A 16,186-nucleotide genomic window follows, 5' to 3' on the forward strand; every position below is an offset into this window, starting at 1 on the left:
CGAGCTTCGCCGTGTGGAACGGGCTTTAGAACAAGGGCAACGTACCCTCCAGGAAGGGACAACGTCATTTGCGACTCGTTTCATCGCCTGCCATCTGGGACGCTCGCCGAAGGCAGGCCTCTCCGCGACGAGGAAGAAACCATAATCGTTCATCGGCAATACGAGCGCGCGGCCGGCTCGCGCGCGCCCGCGCCAGTAATTTATGGCGACCATGTGCTGTGTTCCCCTCGGCCTCTACCGCGATCCCCAAGGGAATTTAATCGCTCCGACCTTTCGCGCTCGCCCGAGCGTTTGCGCAACTCGAGAGCCGTCGAATTCCCTGAATTATTCGGAATTAAATCACCGAATTGATGTGAAAATCGTATTTGTAAAATGGGTCACATTTCGGAATTTTTCCGAAAACGGGAGAAGAGTTTCGATTGAAACAATTATACAGTTCGAATGTGTATACCTTGCACTAGCTGTAGCAATTTTTCCGTTAAATAATCTTAACCAATGAAAGAATGACAATTTTTTTTCTCTGAAGCTGTTTCGTACAATTATCTCTATTCCAGAAGATTTCTTCTGAATTAATAAAATTGATTTCTAATTAGCAATGAATTTATAAACACTTGCTCTATTTCAAAGTGCACATACTGTACTAAATTTTACGCATTTTTTCCAGTTACCTAATGTTAAAAAATCTCAGTTATTGGAGGCTGTTATACGCGTCGCCATTTTCGCGCGAATCGCAAGAAAAGTCGCGAGAAATAATCGGCATCGCTGATTCCGGCAAGGAGCGATCGGACCGCTTAAACGGGCCGGGCCGGGTCGGGCCGGCTTTCTCAGGGAAATCACACGGGCCGGCTGGTCCGTTTGTTCGACGGAATCAATTTAAAAAGGCGCGCCGCCGAAGCAGCTGAAGGGCACTTCGCGTACGACGGCGGAAACTCGCGAAGAGAGGGGGGGAACGGAAAAGGGCGGAAAAGTCCGGCTCGGAAAATAATTGGCAAATAAATAAATTACGAGCATTAACCTCGGGGAAGTTGCTCTCGCGAGAGAAACGAAGAAGGCCGGCGCGACCCGCCCCGGCGCCCAACCGGCGATCACAATGGCCCCGTCTTTCGCCTGTTCCGCCGACTTTGCCCAACTTTCTATATTAAACAACTTTCCTGGCAATTTCGCCGCCGATCCCCCACCCTATCCTCCTCTCTTCTCCACTCGCTCGTCTGAGGACCGACTACTTCTGGACCCGCAGAAAACGCAATGTTTTCGAATACATTTTAACGGAGGAGTCGCTGACCAGGGAGAAATTGAAACGGCTCCGAAACGCGCTTTTATACCCTCGCTTCTGCTCACTCTGACGAGTGCTATTACTTTAAGGCTGTTATTTTAACGCTAATTATCCGTCTCGTTTACTTACTATTAACGTTCTACGGAACTACAACGAAATTTTCTTCCGGTCGGACTGAATTGTGAACGCAATTAGAAAGATCGCTTTGACGATGGGATCGCGAAATTAGAATCGAGAAAAATATCAAAGGAAAATTATTTTAGTATAATATATATATATAAATAAATTATTACGATTGTTTATTAAAAACAGACGGACCTCGACGCCCGTTTTAAAAGTCGTTTAAAACACGTTATACATCTCGGGAAATATAAGAAAGCTCGGAGAGGAAAGCGATGCAACTTTTGCCTCTCCTAACCTCGAAGAGATAAACGCCGGCGGCCATATTGTCGACCAGGTATTACGGTATCCCGCGAAGCGACGTTCGTTCGACGGCTTCCGTTCGAGACGGTTTCTTTGATCGGCGATTAGTCGAATCCGCGGTTCGAACGGTAGACCCCGGGCTCTTTGAAATGCCTGGTAAACGAGTCGGAACGCCGGCGTTTTCCGCCACAAAGGGTAAGAAGCGAGCGAGCGCGGGGTTAAATTACATCGATTCATAATTTTCCGCGAGGCACGAGCGCCGCGTCGTTAGCGGCTACGTAGTCGTCGTCGACGACGACGACGACGAGGCGATAGGATAGACGGAGAAGAGCGTGGTTGCGCCTGCACGCGTAAAACGAGCTTTCCGCCGGCGAAGACTGGAGTTTTAATGAAATTGTTCCCGTTGATGAAGCTAACGAGCGTCGTAAGGGCGCTCGCGCGTTGAAAGGAGAAAGCATCCTTTGAAACGAGCACGCATTGACGTCACTTTATTCATCCGAGTCGCCGGTAAATCGGTTAAGTGCGCCGCCCGCAGATTTTTCTGCCCTCGGCTCAACGGCCGTAAATAAACGCGATAGAAATGCTCCGCGGGGGAAACCAAGGGAAGAAAAAAAAAAAGGAAGCGAACCTCTCGCGCCGCGCGACGGCTTCTTCTCTCCTTTTTCTCCCGTTTAGTACCTCTCTTTCTCTCTTTCGTTCTCTTCCGTAATCTCTCCTTTTTCGATTTTGTTGCGACACGCGCGACCAAGTTATTCCCGCGCGTGCAACGTCCCGAGACATTGCCGACGATTACGGGACATTGGGGTGCATGCACGTGACCGGTGCAACCCCTCTTCAATCTCTATTCTTATTACTAGACACAGAATTTTACCGGATTAAAATACATTATTAAGTACCCTTTGCAATCGGAGCTATTTTAACTGGAAATCTGAAATATCTGTAAACCTAAAAATTCGAGCTAAAAATTCGAGCTAAAAATTCGAGCTAAAAATTGCAATACTGCTTTCGATTGTTATAAAAATTCCGCGAATTCGTTGCCGATTTTTCCGACGATTGCAGGCGACCGTTTTGTCGGACGATCGAAGCCGGCGAAACTGTTACCGGGTTCGCAGAGGAAAAAATCCGTGGAACGCTCGAAAAATCCCTCCCGGGGATCGGTATATCACCGAGTTGCCAGGATTCGGAGCACGTCGCTCCCGGTGACAAATGAGCGCCGCGAACTCTCCAGGTTTCATGGACAGGGGAGGGGGGTGGAAGACCGTAGAGCTGGAAAACATCGATTTGTTTTCGCGACTTCTTTGAGGACGAGCCGCCGGCCCTAATGCGATCCCGAAACCGCGTCCCAGAATCACAGAAATCGGCCAAGTTGCCGCGTTTGGATCCTCTATTCGATAACGTCGCGCCCAGGGACAACCCCTTACGAGCTCCATATTTCGGCTGCGATGTTCTTCGACTATGACAACGAGGTCCGGTCAGTTGCCAGATCGTCAGCGAAGGCGTCTGCTAATGTACGCGACAGAGGAAGGGCCTGTCATTTTTGTGGCGAAGGGCGAGGAACCTTCGCCCTGCGATAGGGCGCGGTTCTCGTTTTAAATTTGATTAACGGGTGGGCGTATTTCGTGACATTTTTCAAGCATTTGCTCCGTGTTTTATGCGATTTATTTCAAGCATTTGCTCTGTTTTTTATGCAATTTATTTCAAGTATTTACTGCGTATTTTATGATTTTTTTTTAAGTACTTATTCTCTGTTTTATGAATTTTTTTTTAAGTATTTATTCTCTGTTTTATGAATTTTTTTTAAGTATTTATTCTGTATTTTCTGGACATTAAATTTCATTCGGAGAATTTATTCGGTATTTTATTCAAGCAAAATTCGACGAGTTTAGCCCGTATTACAATCAAACACAATTATACGCGGATAATTGAATCGGCACTTTATCGAACAGAAATTTTATTCGAAGAATTCATTCTGTGTTCTCGTTCCGAATGAAATTTTATTCGGAGAATTTGCTCTGTGCTTCATCGGTGGACAATTTTATTCGAGGAATTCGTGGCACATTGTTCGAGCACAATTTTACGCGACGGGTGTTTAGTTTGCATTATAATTAAATACAGTTTAACGCGGACGGTATATATTTTCCACCGTATTGGAATAAAAGTTTACTCGAATAATTTATTCTATTAGGACAGAATTTCGCGCGAAGCGTTTACTTTAGATTTTATTCGACGAATTTATTCGACGAATTTATCCGAAACGTTATAATTTCGGAAATTTGTTTTTTAAGTCGGAAGACGAATATGGCGATAATAATTGAATCAGGACCATCGATATTAAATTAGTATTTTCTTAGGAATATTTATAGATATTTGAATTAGTATATAATTTAATAAATATGAAGCAGTAGCGATGGCGATAAGTATTATAAGGGAGAAATATATCGCTAGAAATAAACTATTCTGCCAACGATATTTCAAATTCAAAAAATTATTAAAATAGTAGAAGAATTACCCTTTAACATAATTACCATATAAATCGCCGTAAATAATTGCTGATAAAATTAAAGAATAATTCCGAGTGCGAAGAGTTGAACTCGACGGCGTAACGGCGACCGACGAGATGCCGATCGCAACAGTATCACATGATCGAGAGCGCGCGTAACGGAGTATTTAGCTCGCGACGGCGGTTTAAACGAGAGAGACGCGCGGAGAGAATCAGAGAGAGAGAGAGGAGTAAAAAGCTGGTAGAGTAGAAGCCTAGGAGCGGAATCAGGTTTCCGGCGTGAGGAACGAGCGAGGCGAGTGCGCGCGTAATTGTACGCCGCATGGCAGACACGTATTACCAATCGCGAGAGGCATCTTGACGGAAACCCTCCGCTCGATCTCAATCGACGTGATTACGGGGGTCTGACCTACGCGCGCATCCACAGCCGCCGCCTGCAACCCCCCCTTCGCATTCAATCCGGCATCGATCGGGCTCGATCGTACTTGAGGGACGATGGAAAGCCATTACCCGTTGGCTCGGTAGACTTGTTCTGATTAGCGAGCTCCTGTAATTGATGTACAACGCGGGTAACCGGCAGACGGTAATGAAACAAACGCGTGTTCGAGTGCTTGCGCCGCGCGCGCAAAGGGATCAACAAACATCCGCGTTCGCTTCTGACAGCTCGTCGGGGGCTTCCCATTCGCGCACGCGGATCGATCCTCTCTCTCTCTCTCTCTCTCTCGCCTCCTGAACTCAGACAAACCCAACCGGGGATTCTTTAGTACCGCGTGTCCCTTCTCTCCTTCGAGTGGCTAAGGGCGGAGAGGATGATCACGCTTCTACGCGCGACGTGTTACAAAGAAACCCTGCGTCGTTTGCGCGGTTCTAGAGATTTCCCAGCGGAAAAATTATTACGTACTCTGCGATGTATGCAGTTTCGTGTGGCGGTATTCGTTTTAGCAGAGAGATGATGCACGGTGTTGGAAAAAATGATTCAAGTCACCGATTTGTAGAAATTCCGAGAGGAAGTTGTGCGGCGAGATTGTGTTCTGAGATTTGACTGTCGCTCGGGCAATTTTGGAGATTTCTTGGTTGGAAAATTAGTATCGATTGCTTAATATATGTACTTTTATACGAGGTATTTGTTTAAATATAGGGGCGATGTGTAATTGTAGAAAAAATTCTTTGAGCGTCTTCGATTCGAAAAGATATCGAGTAAAAATGAATGAAAGTGTTTTTTTGTATCTGACTGACTGTCAATCTGGCAATTTTCAAGATTTCTCAACAAAAAAATTGCTATAGTCTCTTCAATGTATGTACTTTCGAACAACATAGATGTTTAAAAAATAATCTTTGCTCCCATCGCCAGGAAAAATTGCAAAATTATGAAAATGATCTAGAAATCTCGCGCTGGCAAGTGACGTGTATATTGTTGATAGATTTACGTATATATGCGTGTAAAATTAGTGGACTCTGCTCACCTGGCGTGACGAAGAGCACGATACCGAGGAGCAGGGTCCTCGTCGCCACATCCGCGATCCACCGGAAGTCCCTGCGACACCACCGGAACCGATGCCTCTTGCCGGACTCATCCTCCTCGGTCTCGTTGCCGAGGTACCCGCCGACGGTGATCCTCCTCAGCTTTCCGTAGAGGGTGCCGAGCAGGCCACCGCCGCCGCCGACGCCGCCCTTCGACCGTCTCACACGTTTCTCGTGGCCATTCTCCTCGTCCTCCTGACGCCTACACGGCCGGGAAGAACCTGTACAAGTCGGTTGACCGGAAGCGAGGGTCGCTTGCAGGCCAACCCTGTCGGAAAAATCAATTTTCTCGTTCCACGGAATCGACAATTCGAAGTCGACACAACCACAATTCGAAGTCGATACAACCACAAGTCGAAGTCGATACAACCACAAGTCGATACGAAAGCCGAAACCGGGTCGGTCGCGTGTATAATACTGGAAATAACTTTTTCGAAAACTAAATAACTCGAAAACAATGTCAGGGAATCTAGACTGTCAAACAACAATTAAAATACCTTTTATCAATTGCGATATTTTACAAATACTCAGCGTAATTATATATATATTTTTAGAATTATTATTACTGGTTTGGTTAAAAATGTTACGATATATTAATAATTATTTAATAATTCTTTTTGGTATATTCGAAATAATAGCGAAACGAGAAAAATTATTTCTGTCACTCAGACGAGTTTTAAAAATGTTATAGCGCTTTGAGAGGCATTCTAATATTATTGGCTAGGATTTATAGATAGATACGAGTATACAGGGTGTCCCAAAAATGTTTCAATCAAATAGAACGAGAAATATAAATATATTCGTAAATAACTGCTCGATAAAGCCTTCTCGTTGAAATGTTCCTCTGCAAGCAATTGCCCTAGACTCGCCCTTTTCACTCGATTATTATAATATCGCCCGGACAAATTGTACAGCGTATCCGTTTACCTGTCCTCGTGGTCTCGGTGGCCTCCATCCGTTGCCGTGGAGCCATCGTGCCTTAAGGAACGAGGGCTCTGGGGAAAAGTGCTTCCTGAACACCGGGACTCGAGCCTTCGCCGGAGGTCCGTGGCTTGTAGCCCTCCTCCGCCCCCCATTCCCCCGCTCCCATAGTACCTGTAAATTATAGAACACCTGTGAATACCTGTCGCCCCCACTGGACCTCGACGATACGAACTCGAGGAATTTCCGTTTCGATATTCTCTTAATTCTCTTAATCGGACGAGTCTTTTCGGAAAGGGGTCTGCGAAACGGTGATTCAGTTACGAAAATTTTTATCCGCGCAAAATCCTGCCGTGCCTAAGAGGATAACCCTTTGCACTCGAATAGCGACTCTGTGGCGCCGCTAAGATTATTTTATTACGTTCGAAAATAATTTTTATATTTTATAAAAATAATGATTATAATAGAATTTCGATTTAAAAAATTGTCAAGCAGTGAAACTGTTGCTGCTAGTCGCAAGAATCGATTATGGAAATTAGTCATAAAAATAGCCAGACAAAATTATTTTAAATTCATTGTTAAAACGACTTCGAGTGCAAAGGGTTGAGAACAGAAATTGCGAGCACGCTCTTCTTAGGACTCCCCAAATAGGGAAAGAGGGAAAGAGTTGCAGAGAAAGAAAGGGTTAGAGAAGATAGAGGTAGAGAGAGATAGAGAAAGAGGGAAACAGAGAAAAAGAGAGAGAAAGAGCAGCATAATATCGCGAGATAATGCCTTAATCGATCGGCGAGCGGTTTAATGCCCGATTCTTATCGCGACCCGATTACTTGCTCCAGGAACCGTGGAGGCCGAATCGTTCGATAAAGGGGGCTCTCGATTGGTTCGATTCGACACGAATGCCGGTAGCACAGCCGTCCCAGTCCCCCCCTCTGCCCCCCCTCGTCGTCGGTGGAACGTGGAACGAGGAGGTTTCCCGTCGCGTTCCGGTTTCCCTCGGCTCGTGTCTACTCTCTCGCAGATGTCTACCGGCCCGCGGTGGCGTCGTCTAACATCCACGAGGGTGGGGGTGTGGGGATGGTGGAGATCTCGGGCCGCCTCGGGCCGTCCTCGGGCACGAATACTTCGCCGGATACCGAAGCCAGGATATCGGACGCTCGACGAGGCTCCCGATACGATCGTCCATTCACGGCACGATTCCGCTATTTTCAATCAGAATCCGCTTCGACGCCGCCGCTGGTCGGGGCCAACCCCTCTCCCTCCCTCTCTCTCTCTCTCTCTCTCTTTAAATTCAGGATAAAAACTTGTTTGCACCCGCTCGCGAATTCTAATTAACTCTCGCCCGGTCGGCCCGCTACGAAACCCGACACTCGATCAATCTTTTCGCTCCCGGATTATTCTGTTTACCGAAGAAAAGGAACGCGGTGTTCGCCGCGGGTTTGTCCCTCCCGCGCGAGAAAATGGAACGCGCGCGACGGCTCTGTTAATAATTTTGGCAATAAAAATGGAAATTGCTGGGCCGGCGGTTTTTATAGAGCCGAGTTGTCTCGGACGAGCGGAGAAACGTGGGCGACGGGATCTAATTAACCCTTCGCGCTCGAGAGCTGGAAGTGCGAGAGGCGCTAGTAAAATTGTTTTATCGCGTCTAGAAAGAATGTTTGTAATAACAAAGTTTATATTTGAAGGACTGTTAACGGGGAGAACGTTGGCAGATGTTATAAAAATCAATTTCGCGCGCGTTGAAATATTCTTTGTAAAATGGATATACATACTGCGAGGCGGAACAATGCTTTTGGATTTATAGTTGAACGCGTTCGAATGCAAAGGGTTAACACGTGGACGGTGAAATTTGAAATTAAATTTTACGTAAATGGAAGGAGGGGATGGGCGTAGTTTTATTGGCGGAATTGTAAAGTAGGCTTTGTTCTATGCTCTAATTAGTTTGGTTAATGAAATCGGAAATTGGAAAGTCTGTTCTCTATTTTATTCGTAATTTTCCTGTCACCGTAACATTGCCAAAGGAATTACAAAGTAGAGTCTGTCCCGTGAATTGTTTCTTGGTTATATGTTGAAATGAGGTCGAGGATTATTAATCAATTCGCTTAACGAATTTGGAGATTGGAATCGCGTGTTCTCTATTTTATTAATTATTTTCTTGTCACGGAATAATAGCGCGCGGTGCTCTAAAATTGCTAAAAACAAAATAAAAAGCATAATTTCTCCTATCTATAATTATTCCTATGTCACAGAAAAATGAAGATTTAATTAATTTGGTCGGTGAATTTGAAAATTGCAAACTATATTGTATAAATTATTCGCCAATAAATAAACCAATCCCTTGTCACAGAAAAAATCACCCCAGAGATCTGATTCACTAAACCAATAAATCTACCAACTGAAACACACGCGTATCTTCCATTTTTTAAATTAATTCTTCGTCACAGAAAAACCTGCTCGCGCCGCCCCTAAAATTGCTGAACGAATTAAAAATCACAGGCTGTCCCCCCATCCAGTTGTTCCCCTTTGTCGCAGAAAAATTGCCCGGAAGATTTAATCAACTTAGCTAACGAATATGGAAATCGAAAAACATATCCTCTATTTTATAAATCAATTCTTTGCCGCCGCGCGTGAAAAAAAAATATGTCGCACAAAGCTGGCGAATTAATTAAAAAGTAGCGGAGAGGAGGTTGCGCTGTGACCTACGGGAATCGTTTCGCTCCATCGAACTTTTTCCCCCTCTGTCAATTAATTTGTTTAACGAAACCGAAAATTGGGAGCCGACACCGTGCACGCCGGAAAGTTTAAACAACGATGATGATGAAAAAAAGAAAAAAAATGCACCGTTGAAACCGTTGAAACCGTTGAAACTCACCCCTGCCGTTCCGCCACCACTACCGCTGCCCGGATCTTCCGCTCCCGGCGCCGATTTTCAGCAACTTCGCCACTTCTTCAGCCTGGGTAACAGCCACCTCAGCCCCCGCAGCGTGACGCTAGCATCACCTGCAATCGGAGAGAGATGTGTAATGTATGGTGCACACAGGTATACAGATATAGTAGATATAGTAGATAGAGAGATGTATAGATATGTAAATATGCAGATATATAGTCAGACAGATATATAAATGTAGAATTATACAGATATATAGTTATATAGATATATCGATATATAAATATATAGATAAAGAATTATATAGATATATAAATATATAATTATACAAATACATAGTTATATAGATATATAGCCATATAGATATATAATTATACAGAAATATAGTAATATAGATATATCGATATATAGATATATAATTATACAGATATAGTAATATAGATATATCGATATATAGATATATAGCCATATAGATATATAATTATACAGATATATAGTAATATAGATATATCAATATATAGATATGTAGCCATATAGATATATAAATATATAATTATCCAGATATATAGTTATATAGATATATAATCATACAGATATATAACCGTATAGATATACAGTTATATAAATGCACAGTTACACAAACACATAAATATATAGATATATGTACGTATACATAGGTCTGTCGTTAGAGAGATAGCCGGCCGGAGAGGAAAAGAAAATTAGACGGTCAGGCGAGCACGTATCATCCGTTGCTCGGCTGTACGCTTACTCCCTTCCTCCCTCCCCCCCGGAGACCCTTATAGGGTTGACGCGTGTATGTATTACACGTGCGCTTACATCGTGATTATCGAGCACGGCTGCTTTCTTCCGGAGCCTAGTTGAAATTCCAGCCGGCCAACGCAGTGCCTGAATCGAATCGATTAGCAAAATACGTGCTCAGACGCGAGAGCACACCGGTCCGCGATCGATTCTCGGTTTCGCCCCCTGGCCAAAGGGGCCAAATCGCCGCCAATATTTGTCGGGCCAACTGTCCCCGACTTCGCGCGCGGCCCTGGACCAATGTAATATCGCGATTGAATTCGTTCGTATCGTGCGAAATTCGCTTCCAATGATTTTTCGACTTTTTAAGGGATGAAGCAAAGAATGGGGACCTTGTTGACGTCATTGCTATTTGAATTTAATTAATTGATATTTTTCAGTGAATTTTTAGGAATAATTTAATAGGATTGAAGATTGTAGAAAGTTTTTCATAATTTTAATTTCTAGTGAAAATTGTTTGGAAGTAGATTTTATATTAGATAGCTGTGTAATGAAATTCATCATCCCTTATATATAATTAATTATAACTTGGATTTCTATTCAACGTTTACTAAAATTGAAGCTTTTATAAAAAATCTGTTACGGTTCAGATTCATGGTAAAAATTCATTATAATAGAGTTTCACATAAAGGAACTACTATAATTAATTTCACCTGCATTCAAAATTAATTATAGCTTGGATTTCTCTGAAGAATCTATTATAACATAAAACCTCCATTTAATTATCTATTAAAAATCTGCATGAATCTAAATTTCTACTAACAGTCTATTAGGTGGATGAGCCGATATCTGCTGCCATATATCTCCATTTATAAGAACAACACCCAGCCGAATGCGAGCCGGTTTGGCCTCCAGCCTCCGCAACAGCGAAATTGTTTACAATGGAAATGCGACGCGCAGACGCTTATCAATTAACCGTGAGAATCGGACGGCCTTTGAATAATTCTACGTTTCCGTGGCAACGGCAAGTTAATCGCTGTATAATGTGATTAATTCCTCTATTCTTCCATTGTTGCGGCTCGAACGAGTCCGCGGCGCGGGATGATTTGCAGCTAATAACGGCAACGAGCGATGAGAACGCATCGGGAAGTTCGCGAAACCTTAACGAGCCGCGAAACAATATTCGCGAACAAGCGCATCGTAATTCCGTGATTTAATGAAAACACATGGTTCTTCGAGAAAGTCGCGTCGAAATGTTGAAAATAGAATTAAATGAAAAATTATTAATTTCAAATTGTATTTCGACCGATAAATTATGAACATTTCATATAACGACGCGGCCGCGTTTTTCCACCGGAATCGAATATCAACTCGGATCCATTTTAATTCGTCGGATTTCAAACGCAGCCGTTCGACTGGACGCGCGACGCCGGAACCCAAGGATTTGCCATTTAAATCATTTTTGGTGTTCGCGCGTCGAGTCACGGCTGTTTAACATTTTATACGCGGCCAAATAAATCCAGGCGCGATCCTATCTCCTACCAGCTGGCTGTATCATCAAAAGCAAAGGTGAAATTGACCCGAACCCGGCACACGCGGACACCCTTTGAGCTCTTCGTGCGTGCGTGCGTGCGGCGGCATTTAATTCGCGATGCCTCTGGTCAAAGAAATCAGAGAAGATTAATATTACGCAAATGTTACGCGAAACTCGATCCCGGACACCGCGCGCACACCCCCCCAACAACGATCGACGATGAAATTGCCGCTACTTCGCGAACGATGAATATTTCACGAAAAATTACCGCTTGCTCTCCGAACTATGTTGATTTAAACAAATGAACGCTTTTTGGGAGATTCTCTGGTTTCGAAGATAAAATTCGAGAGACGCGATGATTCTATTGGAGATTGTATAATTAAAGGAAATCGTTGCTAGAAAATTGCTATAACTTTGTAAACGGTGATTATTCGTCGATCAAAAAATTATCAATTACTCACTAAACTATAATAATTGAAATAAATAAACGCTTTTTGGACAGAGCTTCGTTGTTTTCGAAGAAAAAATTTCGAGATCGTCGACCATGCTATCGAAAACCGAAGAAAATCAGGTCTCCAAAAATCCTGCCATAATTTTGCAACCGATGCACGCTCGACGATGAAAAAATTACCGATCACTCCCCAAACTATACTAATCGAAACAATGAAACGCTTTTCGAGGCCGGCTGGACGCAGTCCAAGGAAAAAAAATTCGCCACCACGTCATTGAACGTCGTTCGGAGAAATCGTTTTTCGAAAAAAAAACGGACGCCTGGAAAATTGCCATAACTCCGCAACCGATGGATGGTTCCCGATGAAAAAAATTACCAATTACTCGGCAAACTACGTTATTCGAAACCGTAAATCGCTTGTCGAACGGAGGCTCGCAGTTGTCGAGGAGAAAAAAAAATTTCGGGAATATCGGTAACCGAACGCCTTCCGCGGCTGTAGCGAAGCCAATTTGTCCGGCGCGAGTATGATTGCGATATCGAAAGGGTTAATTACACAGGCAGCGGCGGCGGCGGCGGCAACGGGAGAAGTTGATGGCGGCGCTGGCTAGATGGATAGATCGCGGACGCGGAAATTGACCGCGAACTTTCGGCAATTTGGCCGGAGCGGTGCAAGTAATAAACTCCCTTCGGAATTGATTGGTGGATCGGCGAGAGCAACGCGACGCGCCTGTCACCTGCCGGCAATAAATATTCCGACGTCGATGGTTGCTAATCGCGCCCCCCACCCCCTCCGAAAAAATAACACGTTTGATCATGAACCGACACGCCTGTTCCCGCGGCGACGCAATTTTATCGCGTACAATGGAGAGAACGACGCGTCGAGTGTCAACAATGAACGAAACGAAGCTGTGAAATCGAACGACGCGTGTCGCCTTGTAAAAATTACAACATTAATTGCTAAAATACAAATTTACTCGAATTAGTCAAGATATTTATAACAGCTCAAACGAAGAAATTAACCTGTTATTTAAAAATATTTTTTCTGCGATTTATGTCAAAACACTTATGGTAACATATTCGTAAATTTCGCAGGCTTCAGGATAATTTTAAAACAATTGTCGAAAAGATTATACAAAGTATAATATAATGGATGAAATTACACATTTAACTTGTTAAATAATTATAAATTGTTACCGTGGAATCGTGGACGCTCCCTTGACGACGACTGAGATACGACTAAATAGTTTCTAGAGACACGGTTGCGACCTTCGGGATCTACGCACTTTGTTTTTGCTTATCGGGCCTCCCCACCCCTCGGCTTTCACCGGCGGTCGCCGGAGGAATTCGGCAAGGTACTGCGTAACTTTGTCTATTCCCCCTTTTTGCCCTATTTTGCGTCGTTTTCCAGTAATACTTCGTCCTTGTTTATCGCTTCGTGAGGCTCGCAGTGGAACGTTTCACCCCCTCGCGCAGACACGTAATTACGAGAGGCAGAATTCTGAGGAATATTTATTTTAATTAATAACACTGTTAATTATACTTGTGTAAATTGAAAGAATATTCGAAGTTATTCATTCCAGTTAGTTAATTAATCCTTTGAAAGGCGTAAATATATGCTCTTTATATTTTGTGAACTAGCTTGTTGTTCGTTATTAATAATAAATTTCTTTCTTTATTATTAACTCGGCGATGATGGATTATAGAAACTGGCTCGCCTATTTCGCTTCGTTTCTATTAAATAAAGCAGTGAAAGGGTTAACGCGATGGAAGCGGTATACCAGAGGCTTCTCGATCACCAGAGTATGACGGCTGACGATCATTTTTCCTGCTCGATCCTGACAGAGGGTCACGTGGGAGCTGTCGAACACCGGCCAATTAGCCGGATGCGCTCTGGCAATGAGCCGGCGAAAAGGGGTGGCTTGAACTTGGCTTCGAACTGCGTTTAAACTGCATTTAAATCGCATTTGAACTGCATTTTAATTGCAAATTTTTAAATTTTCGTCTCGATATAATTGATCCAAAAATTCTTGGGTTTCGGACAATTTTATTTAAATATAGAGCCGATGCGTGGACGGAAGGAGGCCACGGATATCGCGACTCCCACCGGCTCGGCGCTAATAACCGTGGAACACGAAGACGAGTTATGACAGGTGATGTCGTGGGGCCGTTCGGTAGGCTGGAATTGAGCGGACGACATGTGCCATTGTTCGGAGCAGGACATTCCTCTCCGGGTACGCAATTAGCACCCCTTCGGTCCCTTGCTCGTCGAAGGTGCTGACGGGTTGCCAGTTAGCCGGCTCCTACGGTGCACAGTTGCCTCCTAGTCGAATCATTGTTTCCGAGAAACATTTATCTACGATAATTACCATAATCAATTATTTTTAATTCGATATTTGATTCGAATTTATTAGTCGTACGTTATTCTATTCATTTATACTAAATAATTCTTTATTCGAAGGATGACTTTTTATTCGAAGAATTCAACTCGGATAATTTCTTATTTATTTGAGCAATTCTTTCATAGTTACAATATTATGGTTTTATAGTTACAATATTGTTTGAATAATTCTTTATTCGAATAATATCTTAGAATATATAGATGGAATATATATAGAAGTATATATTGTATAGTAATATGTACAGTAATAATATTGAGTATATAGTAATAACATAGAATATACAGTAATATATATAGAATATATAAAATTAATTCGCCAAAATTTATTCTATCTATTTATTCGAATAATTCGAATAACTCTTCGTTCGAATAATTAAAAAAATTCTCTACCCAAACAAAATACCCAAATAATAAAATCCTCTAGATTACACTTGTAAATTAAACCGTGCAGCAACCGTATCGAGTCGCGGTTGTATCACGGTTCACATTTTTGTCTTCAGGCCGAAAGAAGACGAGAGCGTGGCCGATGGAGCAGGCTACGCTTCCGTGGGAAGACGGTAAAACGCGGCGCGGAATAATATCGGCGTTAAAGGCTAATAATCGTAAACGGTGGCGCGGGCCGTTCCTCATTTTATGAATGTAACCGGGCTCGAACGACCCGGGGGTAGCTCCCGCGGAATCTCGGCGGCGATATTTCAAGCCCCCGGCCTTCCGTCGCGGTCCGCGGTTATCGATCCCGACGGGCGGACCTCGGGCAAACGGAAGTGTAAAATTGAACGCGGCTTGTGTTAATGGATTCTGATTCCGAGGCGAGTCGCTGGATAATCGACAGACGTTGCCGATCTGAATTATTCCGGCGGGGTCGTTTGTTATCCCGTTCAACCCCTCTACCCCCGCGCGCTATTCATCGATTCGAGGGACCCGGCGACTTCGACGATTCCGTCGTCGATCTATCGACGTTTCCGCGGTGATTAATATGTTCGAAGCGTTATATGTTACTTGTTACTGTGTTCTTTCAATGTGTCGTAGGTGCGGAGATTGTGTCAATTTTCTTGAATTTTCATTAGTCAGACAGAGTTGGTTGTCAGACGTGGCAGTGGTTTTCTCCGACAAGACCTATAGAAAATTGTTATAACTTTGCAACCAGTGATAAAAAAATTCTTAGTTACTCTTTAAACTATGCTAAATTTAATAGACAAACGCTTTTTGACCATAACCTCACAGTCTGCAGAGAAAAAATTCGAAATGTTAAAAAATCAAGGAAAGATCGTCTTCGCGACAAGGTCTCCAAAAAAAATCGCTATAATTTCGCAGCCGATCAATATTTGCCAATAAAAAAATTACCAATTACTCTTCAAACCACGGTAATTCAAACCCAGAAACTGTTTTCTATTTAAGTTCAACAGTTGCCGAGATAAAAATTCTCAAAGATCGTCCTACACCACGAAACGCAAGGAGCAACATTGTTGCAACATTGCAGCTGTTCGAAAAGGATCCGCGCTTGTCCGAGGCTCATCGTCGC

The 16,186-nt window shown here is 43.4% G+C and overlaps 1 protein-coding gene across 1 annotated transcript in view; it reads right to left on the reverse strand.

Annotated features, from left to right (window-relative positions):
- The window catches only part of LOC144470534 (protein turtle), a 74,915-nt gene that overhangs the window by 35,588 nt on the left and 23,141 nt on the right, over nucleotides 1-16,186 (reverse strand). Inside the window, exons 2-4 of the mRNA XM_078181808.1 lie at nucleotides 9,508-9,635; nucleotides 6,645-6,812; nucleotides 5,660-5,985 (exon numbers count right to left, since the gene is read on the reverse strand). Of these exons, the coding sequence (XP_078037934.1) occupies nucleotides 5,660-5,985; nucleotides 6,645-6,793 (475 nt within the window). The 5' untranslated portion in view covers nucleotides 6,794-6,812; nucleotides 9,508-9,635. The remainder of the gene's footprint in view (nucleotides 1-5,659; nucleotides 5,986-6,644; nucleotides 6,813-9,507; nucleotides 9,636-16,186) is intronic.

Source organism: Augochlora pura, chromosome 5, assembly GCF_028453695.1.
Source record: "Augochlora pura isolate Apur16 chromosome 5, APUR_v2.2.1, whole genome shotgun sequence".
In the NCBI taxonomy this organism is placed as follows: Eukaryota; Metazoa; Arthropoda; class Insecta; order Hymenoptera; family Halictidae; genus Augochlora; species Augochlora pura.